We start from the raw sequence: 25,017 nt of genomic DNA on the forward strand, positions 1-25,017 counted from the left end.
AGCAGTATAAATACAGGATGCTTCCATACATCTATTGTTAACATTGTCTTCTTTTTCTTTTCTTTTTTTTTTTTTTCTTACCAAATGGACCATCCCAGCCTTGCCGTAATGGTCCATTTGATTCACCTTTTATTGTTTATTTTATTTTCACTTGCTGAATACGGGACAGACTTGACTGGTGGAAAGAAAGGGAGAAAGAAAGAGGAAAGAAAACAGCTGAGAAGAGGGACGGGGAAAAGGGCAAAACCAAAAACCAACAGAATAAGCAGACAAAAAATACATATATCGATCACCTGGATCACCTGTTGAGAAAGAAAAAGAAAGCAAGCAGAAGAAAACGAGAGTAATAAACAACATCACAATGATATATGGGAATATGACAGTAAATACTAAATATTAAACATTATTGTGCAGCACGTGAGATCGACAGCGCACAGTGTGCTTTGAGGTAGGAGCCAAAAAGGGTGTAGTTTGTGTGTGTGATCACCCGTGTGTGCACCTGTGAGCATGAACGCAGCTTGTTTTTAAAAGGTTCCTTCATGTAATGATCTGCTAGAGGGTGTGGGGGCCACTGCCCGTCCTCCAGGGCATGAAGCAGGTATGGAGGAGATCAAAACTCCAGACATCCAGAGGCCCCAGAACACAAGAGACCAAGGAAGACCAACAGAGGGGCAGCCGCGCCACTATCCCAGAAAGAGCTGAGGAGAGTCCCAGATGAGGGGTCACTCAGCAGCCGCGAGCAGAAGCCGGGGTTGCAGTGACGTGCCCGTGAGCTCCGCCGGCAGCCAGCTGTGCCTGAGTGACCGAGCCCCGGGCCGAGAGGCAAGGGCACCCCATCCCCGGTGGCCCGAGCGAGCCCCAGGCTCCAGGCCCCGATAAGCAGCCGCCAGGAGTGAGCGGTGGGTACCTGGGCGCCCACCCGGACACAAAGAACCACCAACGCACCGATGTCTGAGGCGTCTGCCACCGGCAGGGGAAGTGGTGGGGAGATGGGCCTCAAACCTTGGAGGGCCTGAGATGTCCCCAGAGAGGTGGCGTCTGATACCCAACCTGACATATAGACACAGACAAACAGGCACACACAGATACAAACATCTATTCCCACCCTCATGCTCTCATATACAATTACTCAACACTCACCCAACGTGGAGACACACATAGAGAGACACTGTACACACAATCACACTCCCCAAGCGTACTCTAAGCCCGGGTCTAGGTACCCTTGCCCTGGAGGGGGAAACTGCGCCCAGACCCAGGTGGTGTTACCCTTTTCCCTGCGGTGGGGAGAAGCAGACTGCCCGACTCCGCAGCAGCAGGGAGGCCCCACATTCCAGACCCCAGTCGGACGGCCAACTCCTCCTCCTAGCCCCCCGCTCCAGCAGGCCGCAGAGAACGGGGTGTGGAAGACTCAAACCTCCCTCCACCCGCTCATATGTAGTGTTGATGTATGTGTGTTCTAAGGTGCATTTAAAACCCAGGAGGGCATGGAGCTACCTGCCAGAGCAGCAGGTAAGCGTATAGCCCCTCCTGATAGCCCTCAATGTCTACGTGTATTTAAAATTGAGAGGTGGGCAACGACGCCAGGGGTGAGGTGTACACCCTGATGGTAATTTGGAATCCGTGTAGCGTGCCCACCCCAAGATCCTATATGTATGTGTAATGAGAGTGTGAGTAATGTGAATGTCTAAGTTGTGGGATAAAATTGAGGCGGAGGCAGCCAGAAGGGGACAGAGGGGGGGGATGTCTCCTCTGCACCCTGGTGACACACCCCTACCCCAAGGCCCTGCATGTGTGGGTGATTGTGGTGGAGCGGGAAGAGGGAGGCAGCTGGAGATGGGGAGGGAAGGAAGGGAGGGGCAGTGACCCCTCCTGGGGCCAGCTCCCCGCTGACCCCAGTAGGCACCCCATACTCTGCAACCCGCCAGGGAAAGGGGGCCCAGGCCCATCCAGACCGGGGCCCAGTGCAGCAACGCCGCCCAGCCCCACAGAGCCCGGGACAGTCCACCTGACCCCACCACAGAGAAAACTGCACCCACCCCATCATCCACTCATCTTCCAGACTACACAAGACAATAGACGCCCAGGCTGAGATCTTCCTCCACCTCTCCTGTACACCCACCCGCCCACAACCCCGGCAACACACCAACCAGGACCCAAGCCCCTGAGGCTTGGCCAGGGCCCCAGCCCAGAGACGGAGTGCCCCCAGAACCTCACGCCCATCCTGGACCCACCCAGGGGCAGCCAGGCTACCAGGTCAGTAACCCACGTCCGTCAGCACAGACCCTCCCTAGCCCTGCTGCACGCAGCCACGAGGAAACCGTCACCTAAGAGCCAACAGAGCCCCTAATTGGCCATGACCGTTACCCCGGTTGAGCCCCCAAGGAAGATGCTCCCGGGAAACCCGTGATGCCCTAAGCCTGTCCCTACCCCCACACCAATCACAACAGTGAAGGTGGGACCAAACTAAGACCCCCACCCCACTAGGTGATGGAGCTGATCAAAGGAGCCCAGAGCAATTGATCTGATGTGGTGGCAGAGGCTGTATCAAGACTAATGTAATCTAATAGATAATTTCTATATTGGTTAGAATTAAGATTATTTTTATTTTTCCAGTTCATGAGGACTGTTTTCTTGGCTATGCATAGGGCAGTGAAAACCATATGGGCTATATTCTTTTCCGGAGTGACATTATCTAAGCTGCCCAACAAACATACTAAAGGGAAGTTGGAATGTTACATTTCAGACACTTTGATAAGTCTTCACATATCTCGCGCCAAAACTTCTGAACTGGTGGACAGAACCAAAGAGCGTGGATATAATTGTCCGGTGAATTGGTTTGGCAGTGTGAGCAGTTGTTGGTAGACGTAAAGCCCATCTTGAACATCCGATGGCCTGTATAGTGCACTCTATGTAGTATTTTGTATTGAATTAATTGAAGACTGGGATTTCTAATTAGATGAAAGGTTTTTAAGCAAATCTGAGACCAGAAGTTTTGGTCAAAGTTAACTGATAAATCCGCTTCCCATTTGATTCATCTGTTTTAGAAAGCATTCTGTATATTTTGGATAGTAATTTGGGGGTTTTAAGAGTAAGAAATTGAACCACACTTGGTGGCGTTTGTAGTTCAACTTGACCCGGTTTAAATCTCTTTTTATTATGGATTTAATTTGTTGATATTCTAAAAATCTTTTCTTGTTGATCCCATATTGTGTAACTAGTCTGTCAAATGAAATAAATTCTGTTCCTTCTAGTATATGTTCTAAGTATTTGATTCCTTTACTACTCCAATCTGAAAAGTTTATCATATTATTGTTTTGTAATATGTCAGGGTTGTTCCAGATAGGTGTACGTTTGCATGGGATTAATGAAGACTCTGTCAACTTCAGAAACTCCCACCACGCTGTCAGAGAAGAGCTGATGTTGATGCTTTTGAAGCATTCATGTCGTTGGATGTTTGAGCTGATAAATGGTAGATCTGAAATCTCTAGATTATTGCAAAGTGCTTGTTCTACATCTAGCCAAGGTTCATCTAAGAGGGTATGTTTTTGCCATCCTGAGATAAACTGAAGCCTGTTGGCTAAGAAGTAGTGCTGAAAGTTAGGTAGTTCTAATCCTCCTTTATCCTTGGTCTTTTGTAGTGTTTTTAAGCTTATACGTGGGGGCTTATTTTTCCAAAGGAATTTGGACATATATGAATCTAGAGATCTGAACCAATCTTGCGGCGGTTTAGTTGGGATCATTGAGAATAAATAATTTATTTTTGGTAATACCATCATTTTATAGCGGCAACCCTTCCCATGAGTGATATGGGTAGACATTTCCACCTAGCCAGATCACCTTCTACCTTCTTTAAAAGTGGGATATGGTTTAATTTAGTTAGATCTGCAAGCTTGGGAGATACATTAATACCTAAATATTTTATATTTCCCGATTGCAGTGGAGTAGAAGAGGAATTATGGAAGGAGCAATTAATCGGAAGGACTGTAGATTTTGACCAGTTAATTGAGTAATCTGATATTCTTGCAAAAGAGTTTATCAGTTCAATCACCCCAGAGATATTGGTTTGTGAATTTTGGAGAAAGAGTAACACATCATCCGCATAAAGGCTGATTTTATGTTCCACGTTCTTGCATTTTATGCCCTTAATTACTGAATTCTGTCTAATTGCTGCTGCTAGTGGTTCGATAAAAATTGCAAACAGTGAAGGGAGAGTGGGCATCCCTGCCTGGTGCCCCTCAGGAGACAGAAGCTGGAGGATGTCTGGTCATTTGTTCTCACACAAGCTGTTGGGGAATTATATAATATTTTTAACCAGTTGATGAAAGAAGATCCAAAACCAAATTTGTGTAAAGTTGCAAATAGAAATTTCCAGTTAACTCTGTCAAACGCTTTTTCTGCATCTAAAGAAAATATTGTAGTTTCAAGGTTTTTACTGTATGAGTAGTCTATCAAATTAAGTAATCTACTTTTATTTGTTGATGAGTGCCTACCTTTTATGAAACCAGTTTGGTCAGGATGAATTAAGACGGGGGTTATTTTCTCTAATCTCTTTGAGAGAGCTTTGCAGATTATTTTGAGGTCTACATTTATAAGGGATATTGGACGATAGCTTGAGGGATATACAGGGTCTTTGCCTGGTTTTAGTAAGAGATTAATGTTTGCAGAATTCATATTTGATGGAAGTCTGCCATTTTCTTTGATTTCCAACAACGTTCTGTATAAAACTGGTGCTAGAATCGTCCAGAATTCTTTGTAGAATGCTGCAGGAAAGCCATCTGGGCCTGGAGCCTTATTATTGGGCATACTTATCAGGGCTTCCTGGAGTTCACCTGGTGTCAGTGGCGAATCTAGTGCCATTGCTTGAGTGTCTAATAATTTTGGGAGAGTTATGTTGTCTAAAAACTGATCAATTTCCTTTTAGATGGGTTTATTTGTGGTGAATACAACGTTTTATAGAAATCCCTGAAAATGTTGTTTATTTGTTTCGGTCATATACTGTGTTCCCAGATGAATCTTGAACAGCACATATAGTTGTTTTTTCTTTATTTATTTTTAGCTGGTTTGCTAGAAATTGACCGGATTTATTACTATGTTCATAATTTTGTAAGCGTAGTCTTTGTACTAAGAATTTTGTTTTTTATCAATTATCTCATTTAATTCTAGTTTTGTTTTGCGTATTTTGTTCAATATTTCCTGATCTTGGTGGTACGCGTGGCTTCTTCTAGGGATTTGATGGTTTTTCTAATTCCTGAATATTTTTGTTTTCTTCTTTCTTTTTATGTGATGAGAAAGAAATTATTTTACCTCTCATCACAGCTTTCCTGCTTCCCATAGAACAGAAGCTGATGTTCCGGGAGTGTCATTAAAGTCTAAATATGAAGTCCACTCTTTTTAAAATATTTAATAAAGTCTTCATCTTTAAGCAGTGAAGTATTAAATCTCCAGTTTTTACTTGGCGTAGTATTATTCTTGTGCATTAGTGTTAAAGATACAGGAGCATGATCGCTGACAACTATAGGATGAATCTCAGTGTCTGAAATGTCACTCAGCAGTGAGCTGCTGACCAAAAAATAATCCAGACGAGAGTAGGAGTGATGAACATGTGAGAAGAAAGAATATTCCTTACTGTTGGGGTGAAGGGCGCCATGCATCGCAAAAGACCAAAGTCGCTCATATACTGTTTGATTATATTTGTGGACTGCCAATTACGCTGAGTTCCTGCTGTATTGAGCCTATCCATTTCTTCATTTAGTCCAAGGTTGAGGTCGCCTCCAAGAACAAGTGTGCCATCTAAGTGTTCAGAGAGTGCACTGAAAAAACTGTGAAAAAATGAGGGATCATCAACATTTGGACCATATACACTTACAATACATAGCTTTTTATCACATATAGATAGTTTAATGATTAAGAATCTGCCCTCTGGATCTATAACTGTATCGAGTACTGTGAAATTAATATTTTTATGTATTAAAATTGCTACGCTACCACAGTGAGCAGTATAAATACGGGATGCTTCCATACATCTATTGTTAACATTGTCTTCTAACTGACTGGCTGTGTTTTGTTAGATTATATTGGGATATGTCCCACATACTTACTAATCATCTATAAAGTCATACTTTTGATAAAGTGTGTTATGATGCTATTGTTGTCTGTAACCCAATTAATTAAATTAAATTAAATCTACCTACCTAGTAACACCTGTCATCAGCAGTGTTTAGCATTAGAATAGAATAGAATAGAATAGAATAGCCTTTATTGTCATTGTACAGGGTACAACGAAATTGGAGTGCCACTCCGTTGGTGCAAAATGCAATAATAAATATAAATGTAAAATATAAAAGGTACAATAAAACAAACGTAAGTACTCAAACAAAAGTAAGTATGATATTTACAGGATAGCAGCATTAATATAATGACAGTATGAATAGCAGCATAATATAATGACAGTGACAGTATGGTATGGCTAAGCAGGTTCAATTGTTTTTGTGCTTATTTACAACGGTGATAGCTCTGGGAAAGAAGCTATCCCTGAATCTGTTTGTCCTGGTTTTATGTGACCTGTATCGTCGGCCTGACGGTAATAGTTCAAACAGTTGATTGCTGGGGTGACAATGGTCCTTGATGATATTGCCAGCTCTGCTGAGGTACCGAGAGTTTGCAATGACCTCTGTCAATGGAAAATTGTACTTAGCAGTCAGTATAAGCTTTTAATGATATAAGTTTGCATATGATAGAATACTGTATGTTGACCTTTTAATGACTTAGACTGTTGTCCACTACAAGACTGTTTTATAAATTCTTTCTCACAGCGATAATAGCTGAACAAGCAGGAAGAGGAGAGCTGGACACTTTTATCTGACGCCCCTAACAAGAAGAAGAGAGGCGCGTCTTTCTGTATCCCACAACACACATGCATACACCTAAACCACTCTTATCTTCACTCCCTACGCACTAACTTTCCTCTGCCTATGAATAGACGTATTCACTGTTGTATTATTTTTGCATATAAATAAAGACAAGTGCAAGAACAGAGCGCGCATCACAGGGCCCCCACTCTGGTGTGAGCATTCTGTGACCGCCCTTGTATACAAGTGAAAACCACAGCGTCTGTGTGTTTCTACCCTTAGACTCTTAGCTGAAGAAGTGTCTTTAGAATAAATCTCTTGACTTTTATTTTGGTCCTTTGAGCCGGATCAGAAATATCAGAATTGTTATCTGTGACTCTGTTCCAGGATCTGGCATACTGTTTCCTGACACCGTGGAGCCAGCACCGAAGACTGTGCACAGCCCTCTTAGACGAGGAGGACCCGGGACGTTTGAGTCCGGGCCGGTCTGGTCCACGGCGGTGGGATTCAGTCTGACGATCCGAACCACCAGTGAGTCGTCTGAGGGTGAGAAACACTATTTTTGATATATAAAACGGCCGCAAAGGTTTAAAGAAACGTGATAAATTAGGTTTAAGTTCGCCAAAAAAGGAACTGTGTTTAGACTGGTTTTAGAGGTAGCCAAAATTACTTCGTGACAAATTACAATACGTTTAGGCAAATTAAAACACGTTGAGACAAAGGAATTAAAATAGGTTTAAGTTCGCCAAAAGGAACTGTGTTTAGACCGGTTTTAGAGGTAACCGTCAAATACTTCAGTAACAAATTAGCGCAAGAAATGTCTATGTGTGTGTATGTGTCTAGAAGTAAGTTGATTTACAGCACAATAAGCTGCTGAACTACTTCTATTTTATTTGTTTTCTTTGCTGAGGCTCACGTACTGGTGACAAAGGAAAACGGTTGGGTTTCATCTCATAAAACTGGTACCGCTTCACCTATAGGGTGAAGTCGAAGGCCGTATCAGTAAACCACTCCGAAGTCAGGCGTGCCAGTGACGGCCCAGCAAAATCTTTGAAAATGGGGAATAAACAAGCAAAATTAACACCTGATGAGGAATGGTTAGAAAAACAACAAACCGGAGCAGGTAGAATAAGTGCAAATAGGTGGAGAAATCCACGAAAAGCTAAAAACCGCAGCTGGGAAGGGAAATGCAATCCTTCAGCTGTTACCCAGCTGAAAGCTGTCCTGAAACAAGAAATTACATTAACAAAAGACCCAAAGAAGAAATTAAAACGTGAAGAAGAATATAAACTTTTCCAAGCATGGGAAACTGAAGCTGAAAGGAGAACTGAAAATAAGAAAAAGAAAGAGGAAAATAAAAAACTATTTAAACGCACTTTCATTAAAGGATTACTACCACCCATTAGGTCTCATGTAGAAAAGCATTGGGTAACGCAAGATACGGGTACAGCAGATGAGGCGTTTCAATATGCTAACCATGCACAGACAGTGGTGAAACGGAAAGAGAAGGTCTCAGTTTTTGCCCTCGATGCTGACACTGTTCTCACAGCTTTTAGTGGAGGCTACAGGGGAGGTTTCAGAGGCCAAAAGAGAGGGAGAGGAATGCATAGGGGAAGAGCAAGAGGTAGAGACAGACCTAGATACACACCAAACAGTAATTATAGCACTACATGCTGGAAGTGTGGAAAAAAGGGACATTTTGCACGTGACTGTAAGACACAGAGAACGCCCGACACAGAATGATTAGCTGCAACCACTGTGGCTGTCAGACAGATGAAAGAGAGAGACAGGAAAAAACAAAATAAAATGAACAAAAGGCTAAATTGAATTAGAACTTAACTGTAATGTATTCAAAATGATAATAGCAAGGATAGCAACCTGTAAACTGGTATTAACAATAGAATGAAAGAAAATACATAACTCACACAAACATATATTAAATGAAATAGAGAGATGCATGAGGTATATTAAGGTTGTGTCATTGTTCAGCCAAGGAAAGTGTGTGAAAAGGAAAATGTCTCCAGCTTGGGAAGGGGTGAAACTGCAGATCACCCCCCATCCCTCGATAGATGCAAAATAAAATATAAATAAAATATTGTAATATACTATTGCTGTTATATAAAAAGATAATAACATTAACATAATATTAATATGAAGAGGCACCTCAGTCAGCTATGATGTGAGGTGGATAATTGTTAAAAGTAGTCTGCATCAAGCTTAAGGTTTGCTCAAATTCAGTATAATGACATATGAGATGAAGAAAATAAAGAAAATATCTAAACTAATTAAGTGCATAGAGGCACTTGACCTGCTTGAAAACCTGTCATCCTAGATGAGACATTGCTGAAATATAGAGCACACCTATACTAACAACTAACAAGCTAAACCCTCTATACAACAGCTAAAGCTACACAATTGAGAAGCTGAATTAAATATATGGTCACTGCTAAGCTGATGAGCAGGTTACACATTTTTTAGAGCAGGAGCTGCATAAGAACACATCAGAGGGAGGGAAACAGCTATTAAAGCTCAAACATGAAGCTGTCTGTGGGCTCAGTTTTTTTTTTTTTTTTTTTTTTTTTTCCCCTCACGCTTCTGATTTGTTTTTGGCAGTAGCCTTTTTGCATCCTGACTTATGTGTGTAAAGCGTTTAAGCCATCAGTAACTTGTTTTTGTTTTGTTTTGTTTTTTGTTTTGTTGGTTTGAAAAATGAATAAATCTGTGATCATACTTGTGGATCACAGTGGCACATAATGATTAGGCATATGATTTACTAGTGCAGATGTAATAACTTTATTCTAAAATTCAAGGAGAACAAACAAGAACACCATCTTCAGTTATGTCTTGTTATTGTTCTCTGTGCAGTGTGCTGAGTTTTGTTTTTTGTTTCTTTTGTTTTTTGAAATGTTGCTTGAGTGATGAGTACTGTAACTTCTGAAGTGGCTCTCACCATGTGTCCTTGATGATGATAAGTTCAGAGCCAGCTGAGAGCTGGGTTGTCTGTTTTGTTTTAGGTGACATGCCAGAAAAGTTAAAACTTAGTTTCTTGTTTTGAAAAAAAAGGGGGAAAAGGGAGGTTTTGTGTTTCTCAACCAAGAACAACTACAATTTCATTTTCTGTTTTTCAGAAAGGAGAATTTATAATAATGATAATAATAATAATAATAATAATAATAATAAAACAAAGAGTGATGTTTTGTTTAAGTGGTGAAGACAGCTAATACTGCAAAATACCATTTAGTGCATGATCTGCGAGCAATAAATGAAATCATCTTATTTATCTTTAAATAAACTCCAATTATGGAGACCTGAAGTCACATGCTTAGGGCACACCCTCTCAGGTGAAGGCAGAAAGCTACTAAACAAAGAAAAGAAGCTATACAAAATGTGCCACAGCCACAAAACTAAGCATTTACATTCTTTCTAACTCCCAGTGAGCCTGAGTTATGACCTTGGCTCCCTGTTTTTCTGCCTCCACCAAAGGTGGGGATGACGCTCCCGTGGCTCTTTCCTATCACAAAGAAAAAAAAAAGAAAAAAGAAAAGAGAGGCCCCTGCTCTCTGAATACAATATTCTTTTCATAACTCAGCGGTATGAAATGTCATGAAACAGTGTAACTCACTCACAATAAATCAGCAGCATAGGATAATACAAACCTATCTAATAAATCTAATGATTTTCACATTCTTTTAACTCAGAAGTATGATGTGGCCTACAGCAGTATCATGATTCACTCACTTTGATTACAGGTATAATGTAATATAATCTCACAACTACTACAAGCACATTTGCCTTTCTTAACACACGCGAGTGAAAGGCAACTGTTGAGAAAATGCTCTTTTGGGTGAGACAGTCCCAGAGGCCTTGCATGCAAGCTACTAACACACATACATGCAATGAAGAACAGCTTACACTACAGCACACACTATACATGCGCCTATATCTCTCATTAGTGTTAAAACAGGGAAAACTTAATAGTTTTGTTATCAAATGCTGAAGTTTATCCACTACTAACAAATAAACTCTCTGGGTTGCAGGACAACTTCAAAAAGAACGAGACTGGTATGACCAACCAGTGATGAAACAACAAATTTAGTGGTTAAGAGTCAAATTGTGAGATGTTTTCTGCTGATTGAATCATACAAGTGATTACTGAAGGAAGGAAAATTCCTTTTTGTGCTTTTAAACGTGATCTTCACAATTTTAATATCTACCTGTGTTGTCCTGTCAACTTGGTGGGTTATGAGTTAATTATATTGTGAGGAAAACAAAAAAAAGGGAGAGAAGGCTGACACAGGGCCTGGCCCGGTGTTTCTCCCTCTGAATAACACAGCCAATACAACATCATTTTCCTGTTCGTCTGTTTTTGTTTTGTTTTTGTTTTTTCTCTTTATGTTTAATTACAGGCTGCTTTGCCGGTCCTGAAAGCCGAAGCTGACCTGGACTCCTGCTCTCCCCTCTACCATCTCTGACCTTGACCCTGACCAAATGCTGCAGCAGCTGGACCCATAACAACAATCTAAAAATGTCAACAGTGCTACAGGAAAGCGATCTCATGCAGCAGAGACAGAGAGGGTTAAATCCAAGGCCCGTTTCACTACACGGGGGGAGATTTCCAGACAGCTTCAGCTGACAGAGCTGTGACGAGACGCCCATTAAGCCCGAATGAAAAGTAAGGCCGAGCAAAAGAATGCTGACCTTGATAACTCTGCATTAACACTGTGCAGGACAGTGACGGACCAACACGGATGATCGGGCAGCAGAAGAAAGGGCGTGCCAGAGACAGGAGGAGCAACTGAGGTCAAAAGGCACCTCAGAATGGACAAAACACAGAAGAAGATGCAGGTTTCACCTGCGGTGAGCATGGACACTGGAGAAAGGACTGCCCCAATTGGGGCCAGGACCAGGACAGACTGAACTATGAGCAGCAGCAGCAGCAATGGTCGCAACCGGACTGAAAAGGAGGAGGGCAGGACCCCAGGGCACGCTTCAGGCCGTGGTTTACCCAAAACACCAGAACAGGAAAGTGATAAACATGCCAACATACACTAACATACACATCTACACACACTGACTCAGAATGAAGAGAAACACACACCTGAACAGACGTGCACTTGTTGATTGAGTGAGAAATGACACACACACACATCAGACAATGTACACTCATCAAACATGACTGACGCCCTGAACGCCTTGAGACAGATCAAGCAGGCCCAAAATCAGGACTATGTAAGTAATACAAGTGACTGGTTTTCTTGGCTTTACACTGGCTCCTGGCTACAGCTGCTAAAAGACTACTACTGCCTTTTCACTGTGCAATACTTTTTGTTAAAAACCAACGGTGCAATAGACTTCAGTACTTGAAATACTTGAAATACTTGCAATTCCTTTGTATTCTTATTCTTATTTATTCTATTTATCCCTTTTTGTATTTTTACTTTTATTTTGTGTCTTTGTAACATGTATACTGCCATGTCTAAAACTCATGATTAACCGTATAATTGTTTCCACTGTTGCTGCATACATAGCCGTGACAAATGATGATGATGACCCCGACCTGTTGGAGCATGAAGACTTTGTGTGACTAATGATGATGTGACAGAAAATGTACAACAAGATGTTACATACTGATATCTCACTTGAAAGTTATACTGACAACAGGAGGGAATGTCAATGGAAAATTGTACTTAGCAGTCAGTATAAGCTTTTAATGATATAAGTTTGCATATGATAGAATACTGTATGTTGACCTTTTAATGACTTAGACTGTTGTCCACTACAAGACTGTTTTATAAATTCTTTCTCACAGCGATAATAGCTGAACAAGCAGGAAGAGGAGAGCTGGACACTTTTATCTGACGCTCCCTAACAAGAAGAGAGGCCGCGTCTTTCTGTATCCCACAACACACATGCATACACCTAAACCACTCTTATCTTCACTCCCTACGCACTAACTTTCCTCTGCCTATGAATAGACGTATTCACTGTTGTATTATTTTTGCATATAAATAAAGACAAGTGCAAGAACAGAGCGCGCATCACAGGGGCCCCCACTCTGGTGTGAGCGTTCTGTGACCGCCCTTGTATACAAGTGAAAACCACAGCGTCTGTGTGTGTTTCTACCCTTAGACTCTTAGCTGAAGAAGTGTCTTTAGAATAAATCTCTTGACAACCTCCAAGCTGGGCAGAGAGCAGCCAGTGATCTTCTGGGCTGTGTTGATGACCCTCTGCAGTACTTTCCTGTCTGCAGCTGAGCACCCTGCATACCATGTTGTTATGCCGTACGTTAGGATGCTCTCTATGGTGGCTCTGTAGAATGTCACCAGCAGCCTCTCCTCCAGGTTGTTCCTCCTGAGCACTCAGAAAGTGGAGACGCTGCTGGGCCTTTTTTTTACCACCGCAGTGGTATTTGCAGTCCAGGAGAGATCATCAGAGATCTGCACGCCCAGAAACCTCATGGAGTGTACCCTCTCCACACGGTTCCCGTGAATGTAAAGTGGGGCTGGGTCTGCTCTGCCCTTCCTGAAGTCCAAGATGAGTTCTTTAGTTTTCGTGGTGTTCAGTTGGAGGTTGTTAACTGAACACCACTCACCAGTCTGTTGACCTCATCTCTGTAGTCCGACTCATCCCCCCTTGAGATGAGTCCAACCACAGTGGTGTCGTCCGCAAACTTTATGATGGTGTTTGAGAGATGGGTAGGGGAGCAGTCGGATGTGTAGAGCGTAAACAGGAGGGGACTCAGAACACATCCTTGTGGAGACCCGGTGCTGAGTGTGATGGTGCTGGACAGGTGGGGGCCGAGTCTGACAGACTGTGGTCTGTTTGTCAGGAAGTCCTTGATCCAGAGGCAGATGGGGGTGGAGAGTCCCAGGTGAGACAGTTTCTGGACCAGGATCTCCGGGATGATATGATTGAATGCTGAGCTGAAGTCCAGAAAGAGCATTCTCACATAGCTTCCTCTGTGCTCCAGGTGACTCAGCGCAGTGTGGAGCGCTATGGTGATAGCGTCCTCGGTGGATCGATTAGTCCTGTAGGCAAATTGGTGGGGGTCCAAAGTGGGAGGCAGACTGGCCCTGATGTGCTGACAGACCAGTCTCTCAAAGCACTTCATCACTACAGGCGCAAGTGCAACAGGCCTGTAATCATTTGGGCTGACCACAGCTGTCTTCTTGGCGATGGGGATGATGGTGGAGGTTTTGAGGCAGGGGCGGGACGGTGTTTAATGACAAGGAAAGGTTGAAGATTTTAGTGAAGACTCTGGTCAGTTCGTCAGCACATGCTCTGAGAACCTTTCCATGTATTCCATCAGGACCTGCCGCCTTCCTGGGATTCACTGACCTTAGAACACACCTCACTTGATGCTCCCTAAGTGTTAGTGTGCCGGTGCTGGGGCGGGTGGAAGTGGTGTGACAGCTGAGGGTCTGGTCGTCTCAAAGCGGGCGAAGAAACGATTTAGATCCTCAGCCAGCAAGGCATCAATCCTAGATGTCGCCTGGTTATTGCTTCTGTAGTTGGTAATGTGATTGATCCCCTGCCACATTTTTCTGGGGTCGTTGTCAGCAAAGTGATCTTCAATCCTCCTCCTATAGGCAGCCTTAGCTTTCCTGATGCCTCTACTCAGGTCTGCCCTGGCCGCCCTATACGCAGCCCTGTCCCCTGACTTGAAGGCAGTGTTGCGGCTTTTTAGGAGGGATTGCACTTCGCTATTCATCCAGGGTTTTTGATTTGGAAACACCCTGACCCTTTTGTTGACGGTGACATTGTCAACACAGTTCCTGATGTCACGAGTACAGTGTCCGTGTACTCCTGGAGGTTGTGGCTGGAGAATAAATCCCATACAGTAGTTGAGAAGCAGTCCTGCAGTTGAGAGAGGGCTCCTTCAGGCCAGGTTTTTATTGTCTTTGTCTGGGGCTTTGTTTTTCCTCAGCAGGGGGGTGTAGGTGGGGGTGAGGGACATGCAGAGGTGGTCAAATCCAGCCAGGTGGGGGAGGGCTGTCGCTCTGAAAGCATGCCTGATGTTTGAATAGACATGATCCAAAGTGTGTTCTCATCTCGTAGTAAAGTCCACAAACTGGACAAATTTAGGAAGCACAGTCTTTAGGCACGCTTTGTTAAAGTCACCGGCGACAATAAAAACCCCATCGGGGTGGGCAAGCTGTTGTTTGTTTATGGTGTTGAGCAAGAGGCTGAGAGCCGTGCCGACGTTCGCATCCGGCGGTATATAAACAGCTATCACAATAACTACTGTAAACTCCCTCGGGATGTAAAAAGGTCTGCACGAGACTGCCAGAACCTCCAAATCAGGAGAACAGTGTGTGTGAATGATCCTGCTGTTACAACACCACTCGTTATGCACGTAAACACATAGCCCCCCTCCTCTGCTTTTACCTGAGTTGCTGTTTCTGTCGTGCCGGTGTAGCGTGCGGCCTGCTAACTCGACTGCAGCGTCGGGAATCAGCGGGTGAAGCCACGACTCCGTAATAAGAATAATGCTGCAGTTGCGTGCAAAGCTCGTGGTGGCTATCTGTAGCTCCAATTCGTCCAATTTGTGGGTGATGGATCTGGCGTTCGATACGAAAAGACTCGGAAGTGCTGGCCGGTGTGGTTGTTTGCGTAGCTTAGCATCTGAGCCCGACCGGCATCCCCTCTTCTGCATTGTTTGCGTATATAAACATACACTGTATATATGAAACGTAAGTGTTTAACCCATGTACTTCTTTGTTCAGTCTGTACATTCATTAATGCTTTTTGTTGTGATGGGCTGTTATTGGACTTACTGTCACCTTCACATCAGCTCAAAGCAGTCTGGCCATTTTCCTCTGACCTCTGGCATCAACAAGGGATATTACACCAGAGATTTGCTGCTCACTGGATACTTTGTTTTTCAGACCATTTTCTGTAAACCTAAACATAACTAAACACAATCCCAGGAGTTTCTGAAATGCTCAGACTAGTTTGTCTGGCACTAACAACCATGCAATGTCACTTAAATCAGCTTTCTTCCCTACTCTCCCTCTCAGTTTGCACTTCAGCCACTCGTCTTGTCCATGTCTACATACCTAAATAGATAAATGCACTGAGTTGCTGCCATCTGATTAGCTAATTATATATTTGCATTAACACATATTAGCATATTGGCCAACATATATGGTGAAACCAATTTTCATATTGGTGTCTGTTAGAGGATGTCAACAAGAAGGGGACTTTTCTACATTTGAATGTTTACCGGTAGCTGAAAGTAGCACCACAGGTGTGCTCACCTGCTAAATGTCACTAAAACGCCATGCTCACACTGTTTGCTCCCGTTACACAACACACACTGAAACTAACTGATGCTTTTATATTTCTTGTGGCTCAGTGAGCTGTCAGAGTCACAGCTGTCAGAATCACTGTACACAGTGGGGTGATTTCTGGCAATTCCAAGTCAAGTCATTCCAAATACAAACATTTAAGCAAATTACAATTACTACCTTGCAGCACTATGACTCTGCTAACCAGTCAAGTTGCAGTTTACACATATGTTATTGTAATCTCACAAAAGGAGTCAATCATAATGTTTAAACCATGGAACATCATGACTGTGGATACAACATGCCAGACACTCATATTTTTTTTTTTTTTTTTTTTAAGACATGAGGTGAAAATGAACTCGAACCATCTTATGACTTTATCCTTGAATCCAAGTGAATATTTGTATAAACCTGTAACAAATTCCCTCAAGCCATGTAAAATCATTATGTTAGGTACATATTTGTGTCTTTTAGTTGTAATCCACTTCATGTTCACTGACTTTATAAAAAAAAAACCAACTAATCCAGTTAACACTGCTGTCACTGGGACTGACAGGTAACTCACTGGAGCACTTTTGATTAACTTTATCTTCTTATTTCTCTTATTTTTATTTTCCTCAGTTCTCACGAAGCTCTTCATATGAAATCTATCATGACTGACAGACACTCTGACCCTTTAGTTCACAAGTGATAACTTTTTTTCTTTTCCTTTTTTACTGGGCGGTGTTTTTATGTTGTTGCATCCACACTGACATTCTTCACATCATGCTGAACCAAACAGGTCTGTAAGTGCGCTCCATTAGGGTTAAAATACGCTAAAATAAAAAGCGCAATTTTATACTATACATTGAACATGACAGAATGAACTACTCTCACTGTCAAAATGCTTCTGCCTAAAGATGTAAACATAACCAGAGTGGGACAAGTCTGACTTTGTCACCTTTGAGGCGTGAATATCAGCACCAGGGTGATGTTGTAAACTAATATGAAGGCTACAAATGCTTTAGCTCCTCATCGCCTAAGGAATATTAAATAATAGTGTTCCCATATGACCTTGAACCGTGTGTGTCTGTGTCTGTGTCTGTGTGTTAGTGTTAATTTCTGGTCACTGTGGCACAAGCAACACAGTGAGCTCCACTGAGCTCTGCCTAGAAGACTGAGGATGCAGTTTAATGAATAGGGTGTGCTACCTTTTAAAGGCAGCTTGTATGAAACATTTAAGGCTTGCTTCACTATCTTAAATTACAAGAACTGGTCTTTTTTTATGATTTTCCTTTTGTTCTGTCATATACTGTGTATACTTTTATAGTGCTGGAGATTTAAGTAGACATGGACAAAGTCTGACATACAAAGGTCAGCATATGTTCATGTAATCTCTATAGGCTGCACTAAATGTTTCACTTTAGACCGTTTTTTTTGTTTTTTTTAATTCGGTTTCTAAATTATATCTATAATCTCTATATTATTATTATTATTATTATCATTATTATTATTATTATTACTACAATTATTACAGTTTTCCAAAACATTTTGAATCACAAAATGGTCAGATTTAAATATAATGAATGAAAGTGAAAAATATATGCACATAAAGAAAACAAAGTATTAACAAAAAAGTATCGGGTTTAACCTTTTATTTTAACCTCCTAGGACCTGGCGTCCACATATGTGGACATCACATTTTGGGTTATTTAGGCCAAAATACTGAATTTTGCTTTACAAGGGCCTGATACCCACTTATGAGGACATTATACTGTTACTGTTCTATCAAAATTTTAAATGAATATCCTCATATGTGGCTCTTATTTTTCTTAAAAACAAAAATAAGGTAAAAAAAATAAATAAAAAAAATCTGGTAATTCTTTGTTTTTACATTCATCAGGCCCCAATGTGACCAAATATCAAAGAGAAATTAAAATTGCATGCTGTGAAAGAGTTCGGGTCTTAGGAGGTTAAACATAATACTATATTCCTCATCTCATCTTTTGCTGGAAAATACTGTCTTTGTATGATAAGAGGGAACAGAACAAGTCTTGTAGTGAACAACAGTCTGAGTCATCAAAAGGTCATGCAGTATTCTATCATATGCAAACTTATATCATTCAAAGTTTATACTGACTACTAAGTACAATTTTCTATTGACAAAGCGCTTTGTAATTTTCTTTAAAACTCTTCTAACTGCAGTGGAAACACTTTGAAAAGCTGTCTTTTCTGACTTCCAAATCTCATACTTTTAATTAAGATTTCTTCCACTTATTCTGAAATCATGTTTCAGCAGTGGTATTGTATTAGCAGTCCGCTGGCAGTTAGTGGACAGTCTGTCTACCTGCAGAGTGGGCCTGTTGTTGATGGAGGCAGTGTACAATGTGGTGTAACGGATCTGGGGCTACTCTTGCTTGTTGGTCTCTCTATCAGCCAGCCAGAGAAGAGTTAACATGCAAAGAGCTCAAATGACTGCTGTGTGTTGCATCTTTGGTGTTTCTTTTCACACTTCTCTCATTCCTGACAGTCTCTTCCCTGTTTCAGCCCAATTGTAACGGTTCTTACACAGCGCCTTTCTACTCAGCCTGAGCACTCAAAGCACTCATTGATTCATGCTAGCACTTTTTTCTATGCTTTTCTGTCTAAGGCTACGTCGTTTCGTTTGAAAACGCATCATTTTCTCTCCGTTTTGGCCTCCCATCCATACTGAGACGGCATTTTCACTCAAGGAAAATGCAGCATTTTGAAAACACTCTCGAAAACGCATACATTTGAAAACTGTGCTTTCGCGTTGCAGTGTGTGGACAGTGAAAATGGAGACTTTTTGAAAACGATGACACATTTTAGTCATGTGATGCAGTCAAGTGACCAATTAAACTAAGATAGCAGAGGGCATTATACAGCAGTTGTTTTGTTTTCTCTCAGTTCTGACAGCCCTATTAAAGATGAATATCAGTTTGTACATGCTCCAGATAGCTTTCAAATTCTTTAATTCTCACTCGCTATTGCAACTTTGTACTTTTGTGGTACTTGCAGCAACATCTCCACCTCATTGTTAGTCCATTTAAAAAAAAAGTGTTGCTTTTCCTCGACATTTTGCCGCGACGTTTTAAAGAGCCAGAAGGTGAATAAACGGCAGAGAGAAATGAGGCAGGTCGAATTGTCTTGCGTTTCACGCATGCGCAGTACTGGAACATAAGCGTTTTCGGCCGTTTTAATGTGGACGCACAACTCTGTGAAAATGACTGAAAATGATAGTGTGGACGCGGAGCGTTTTCAGACGAAAACGCTGTTTTCAAATCTATCTGGCTAGTGTGTACGTAGCCTAACATTCACATTCCAATGGATGCATCAGTTAGTATCTGCAGACTGGAGCAGCCAGGGATGGAACCACCAACCTACAGATTGGTAAATGACCTGCTCTACCTCCTGAGCTGCAGCCACCCACTTGACAACCAATCAACATTTGTTCAACACACAGAATCTTTAACATCCAGAAACCTGTAGTTGCTATGTTAGAGGACACATGGCTCTGAATGAGAGCACAAACGCCCCACCCACCTGCTGTTCATTATGTTATTAATGAGGGGCAGCCGGAAGAAGTCAAAGAAGTCAGCATAAGTAAAGTACAAATCAACTGACCAGGGGCTGGATGTGTTCCAGCGTTCTTGGCCCTGTCTGGTAACCATGTCCAGTTATGAGCTAGGCAAACAGTCACATGAACACATACAGCACATACAACATGCCATTAACATGGAAGCTCTTCACTATGAGCGAAGTCACAAAGTTCACCAAAATAAACTGTGGGTGGAGCATATAGCTGGGCGATATAAGATTTTTTCATATCACGATATGTTTTTTTTCATTTCAGGCGATAACGATATATATCACGATATAAGCCAAATAACTATATTTGTAAGATTTAAATCTGCCGTTGCTTACAAGTAAAATGTGAAATAATTAGCAGCTTGTTTTAATTAAAATATTTATTTCCCATAATAAGTTCAACAGGGTAGATGTACTTAAGGAACATGAGACTTCAGTTTCAGATAAATAAAGGCAAATATTGCAAACTACACAAAAGGCAGCCGCTAAAGCGTTTAAGTTTCAAAATAGAACAAACAAAACAGACTACTAAATTGTCAATTCCACTTAGAAACAAAATATTAATTCTAAAAATAAATCTTAGGTCGTTTTACAGAAGAACAGACAAAATTGACTAACTTTTGTCAATATCAAATAAACTGAGAACTAAAAGGAAATCCTCAATCTCTCCTTGTTGTATAGGTTAGCTTTTCAAACAGTTTTAACAGTTACTTTAGTCTGACAAAAGCCGAATGACGAATTAGCGCTTTCAGTCAGAGATTGAGCATGCACCGCTTTATTGTATTTCAGACTTGCTTTCGGCACAATTTACAGTGCGCGCTACTCTGTTTTTTGTCAGACTTGAAATAGCCGAAATACCTTCACACTACGGAACTTCTGTGGCCCTTCCGTTCCACAAGCTCTCTGGCATTGGAACCATCATCTGTTTATTTTCTTCGGTAACCTTCGCTCACGCTCTCGGTTGATTTTTCTCTAGTCGGCAAACTCATTTCCTTCATTACCCGGGCTGCACGGCTGTAAAAACAAATACACATGTGTGCCTTGGCGCTTGTGCTGTACGTAACAAGTCACGAGACGTGACGCTCCGGCTGTGATTGGTTCGGCTCTGCGCTACTTAATTTGGATTGGCTGTTCTTTTTTTTTTTTCTTTTTTCTTTTTTTTTTTTTTAAGAGGACAAGAGAGATGAGGCCTATCGCAATAGTTTAATTTTTCTATCGAGAAAAAGTTATTTCGCAATACATATCGTTATCGTTTTATCGCCCAGCTCTAGTGGAGCATCATGAAAACTTAATCAGACACTCAAATTGCCTTTGCCCAGCTGAACATGGATATTTTAAGGAAGTTAACAAAGGTGAAGTAGCTAAAGCTACACAGAGCTTGGCAGCTACAAGCCAGCGGTCTCAGTAAGGTTTAAAAGATGAGTGAACAAGAGAAAGGTCGATATCCTGCTATCTGGTGAATTTACTGTCAGACTAGAAAATGATGCAAGTACCTGACACTTGCTTTGTTCTATAAATCTGTTACACCTTCTTCTAAGGGGTAAGGTGAAATATGTCAGATAAAAGATAGATAGAATCTCATTTGCGGTTAATCATTGGTAGCAGAGTACTTTAGTTTCAGTTGTTTCGGTGACAGAATAGCCTGGAATTAATTTCAATTTTATTGAGTTCAATAATATTTTGCATTGAAGAAAAGTTGATTTTTGTTTTTTGATTTGTTTTGTCAACTTGTCATTTTTATAAAAATAGAGATTATTTTGAAGTGTGAATCAAAAAAAAAGCTACATTTAGCAGTAGAGAGTATATGTGTCACCTTTACACTTTTATTTAAGATGAGTTGTGAGTAATTTGGTTATTGTTTTATAAGAGCTTCCTCCAAACAACCTATGTAGAAATAATGATGTCAAGAGTAGAATTTACTGACTATAGAACAATAAGGTCTGTAAATGAGAAGTTCATCTCACCATTTCCTCATTGATAGGTTCTGTTTCCTTCAACAGAGTCTATAAAGTTCCTCTTTTGTCTACCATCCATTAGTGTGCAAAAACTCCCCGATCATTAATACAGATAACTGTAGCTGAAACACACTTAAATCCAACCAGTCAACATGTCAGCTATCTGAATTTCAGTTAAATAATGACACTTTGGCTTCGGTTTACTTCAGATTTGCAGCCATGAGTGATTCCCAGACACAGGACACCGGTGAAGAGTGGGAAGTCTGACATGTGACAAGTGCCAGGACGGCACAGGGCCACAGCCCGAAATGTCAAGCTGTTCAGCAGAAGTAAGACTGAGGATGTAGCATGCACGAAAAGGTCAATGCTTCTTTTTTCTTTTTTATTCTCATAAACCAGAAGAGTACCATCATTCCACACGAAAACAATGGTGCAATGCAATGGTGTTAATCTATTATTAGTAGATCCACAACTGGTCTGCGCACATCTGGTTGTGACACTAGTTGGCACAACAGAGAAGTCTGCTGTGTTTGAGTCACTGCAGACAGCCACAGACACCAGACAACTTCAAATCCTCTGTGTCCTGCAGTTGGTCCGTGATGAGAGGAACAAGTAATCCCTATTCTGTCTGATTCCATCACACTGGCATCTGTTGTCTAACTGATCCTGTTTTTCTGAATAAGCTTCCTGCTGAATACAATGTGAGGAATAGGGTGGAAATTATAGTGGGAAAGGAGGCTTCAGACCTCCTGTATTAGTTGTTACCATCAATATATATGGGTTCATACATATAAAGCTCAGTTCCACCAACAATGTTCATCCCATTCACAGTTAAGGAGAAGCACAAGTTCCCTCACTGCTCCCCAATTTATTCACTTCCTTTATTCAGATACAGCAAAGTAGATCCACAGCTGAGCAGCCAGTGGGCCCAAGTGTGGTGTCAAATTATATATATTCTGTAAGTACTTTAATACATTTTACAGTCATAGTAATGTTACTGATCAAGTTGCTTGCAAGTGGATTTCAGTTTGTGTGGATCAAGGAGAAAATGTGAAAACACTTTACAATTTTGAAGTAGTGTGAATGTTAAAGAAAGTTACTTTAATTTTTATTGTATAACAGCTGATGAAGGCACTGTGCAAACTGCACCCAATGCAAAGACACAATATCAACACAAAGCAAGCCGCTAAGAACACTCCACACATAGCCATGATTTAAAGCTGAATGTTTGCACATCAACACAAATTAAAACTACACCTAATATCTTTATTTCCAAACATAAACACACTGCGTGATTAAAAATATTAATTGTGTTATATGTAGTATTTATCGTTACATTACAAAGTCAGAGGAAGCGAAGTACAACCAAAAAAGATTAGTGCGATAAAAAGTTTAATTTATAAAACATTCAATTCAATTCAATAAAACTTTATTGATCCTGAAGGTTGACCCCGAAGGAAATTGGGTCATGACGTGTTATTTCAAGACACAAAAAAAGCTTTCCAGTTTCCCACGATCTCAGTGCGTGGTCCTATAAATGTAATTCGTGATCCAGCTATGTAAGGATATGTGCTAGAAAGTTGAACTCGGAGTTTCCCCCTCAGATGGTGGTGACAGTTGTGCATGAATGGGTCATTAAGGCAGAATGTGATTTTCCACTCACCGGCATCATGTTGGCAGGTCCCCGCTCTGTCGCATCCACTGCAGCTGAAACCATCAAAGCTTACACCGTCAACCTCCTCTGCTGCCCGCCTCTCTCTCTGCACTTTATTGTCATATCACATCTATATATATTTTTTTAGATTTAACCTCCTGCTCGACCTGTTGCAATGGGACGGCGAGCGGTACGGTGGGATACCCTCTGGAGAAAAAAAAAAGCGGGATGCTTTCAGAGAGAAGCACTACATGCAGCTGAAGGAGAGTAGCGTTTACACACCAGACTGCAGCTCTTGATGATCGGAGCAGAAAACAAAGCACGGAAAGCCGAGCTGCAGCTCTCCTGCGGAGCTCCTAATCCTACTCAGCTCACTGACCAGGGTTGGTTTTGGACTTACTCGATCAGGAACAGCACTTCCGGTCAAATCTTTTCAGAATTAAAGCGTTTCTTTCTCCAGAGTATGTTTTTAACATGTACATCTTCGATTTGTGGGGATCAGAGATTTAAACAACCGTGATACTAAATAATACACAGAGTTCTGAAAAAATATCAAAATTCTTGCAAAAAAAAAAACCTAATAAATAATAGGTTATCAGTGATAAATATCCACTTTGCTCTCGGAAAAGAAAATTACACATAATAATACTAGAGAATGCATTTCTAAGAAAATGTTGTTTGAAAGCTGAATGAGTTTGAGTTGACTTGTTGTAATTGTTAAACTATTTAGGAAATTAAAGGGTAGAAGTGTTAAAAAGATGGAGAGTTGTTCACTTCACTTCAATTTTATTTATATAGCGCCTAATCACAACAACAGTCACCTCAAGGCGCTTTATATTGGAAGGTAGACCCTATAATAATACATACAGAGAAAAAACCCAACAATCATATGACCCCATATGAGCAAGCACTTTGGTGACAGTGGGAAGGAAACTCCCTTTTAACAGGAAGAAACCTCCGGCAAAACCAGGCTGAGGGAGGGGCGGCCATCTGCTGCAACCGGTTGGGGTGAGAGAAGGAAGACAGGATGAAAGACATACTGTGGAAGAGAGCCAGAGATTAATAACAAGTGTGATTCAGCAGAAAGGTCTATTTTTATGTGTGCCTATGCCAAGAGGCACACATATTACTATTCGTCGGATTTATTATTATTATTATTATTCTTCAGTTTCCGCCTGAAATTTTGCAGCGAATTAAATGTCTTTTATTAGTGTTTCTAGGTCACAAAATAAACTTTTAAGATATTTTCAGGCGAGAATGTAGGTGTGTAAACTTCACATATCTGCTCGTATTGTCAAAACATCCCATAATAACAACAGTGTTCTGACGATGTTGCTGCTAGCCGGCTAACTAGCTAGCGCCGCTAGCGACCCTTCGAGCACCCGGGCTTGCCTTCAGTGAGACTGCTGACCATCACCCGATCGCTCGGCAAGGGTCTGTGTCTTAGCTGGAGTTATTTTTCGTTTATATGGGCCGATGATGCTGGTCGATGTGGAAAAAATAACTGAGCTGTTTGGTGGTGGAGCTACAACAGAGGGCAGCTATCCACCGTGTGTGACAGAAAGGACATGCCGCGAACGAGACATAAAGGCGGTGAGGCTACCGCCGATCGACCGGTGTTTGCTAACGCGAGGTCAATCGTGGATCAGGAAAGCGAAGGCAGGAGCGTGAGGTGAACTGAA

The 25,017-nt window shown here is 41.5% G+C and overlaps 1 protein-coding gene across 3 annotated transcripts in view; it reads right to left on the reverse strand.

The window, feature by feature from the left end:
* LOC116321227 (apoptosis-stimulating of p53 protein 2-like) overlaps positions 1-23,757 on the reverse strand; it is a 53,997-nt gene extending 30,240 nt beyond the window's left edge. For 2 of the 3 annotated variants that reach the window (XR_005613408.1, XM_039613454.1), the window contains exon 1: positions 23,345-23,710. Coding sequence is in view for 2 of the 3 variants with exons in the window: in XM_039613454.1 (XP_039469388.1) it covers positions 23,345-23,398 (54 nt within the window). In the remaining variant the exon portion in view is untranslated. Of the gene's footprint in view, positions 1-23,344 lie in introns of all 3 variants that reach the window. The other variant, XM_039613455.1, reaches the window with a different exon arrangement.
* Between the last annotated feature and the right edge of the window lie 1,260 nt (positions 23,758-25,017).

The sequence above is a fragment of the Oreochromis aureus genome, linkage group 6, assembly GCF_013358895.1.
Source record: "Oreochromis aureus strain Israel breed Guangdong linkage group 6, ZZ_aureus, whole genome shotgun sequence".
Taxonomy (NCBI): domain Eukaryota; kingdom Metazoa; phylum Chordata; class Actinopteri; order Cichliformes; family Cichlidae; genus Oreochromis; species Oreochromis aureus.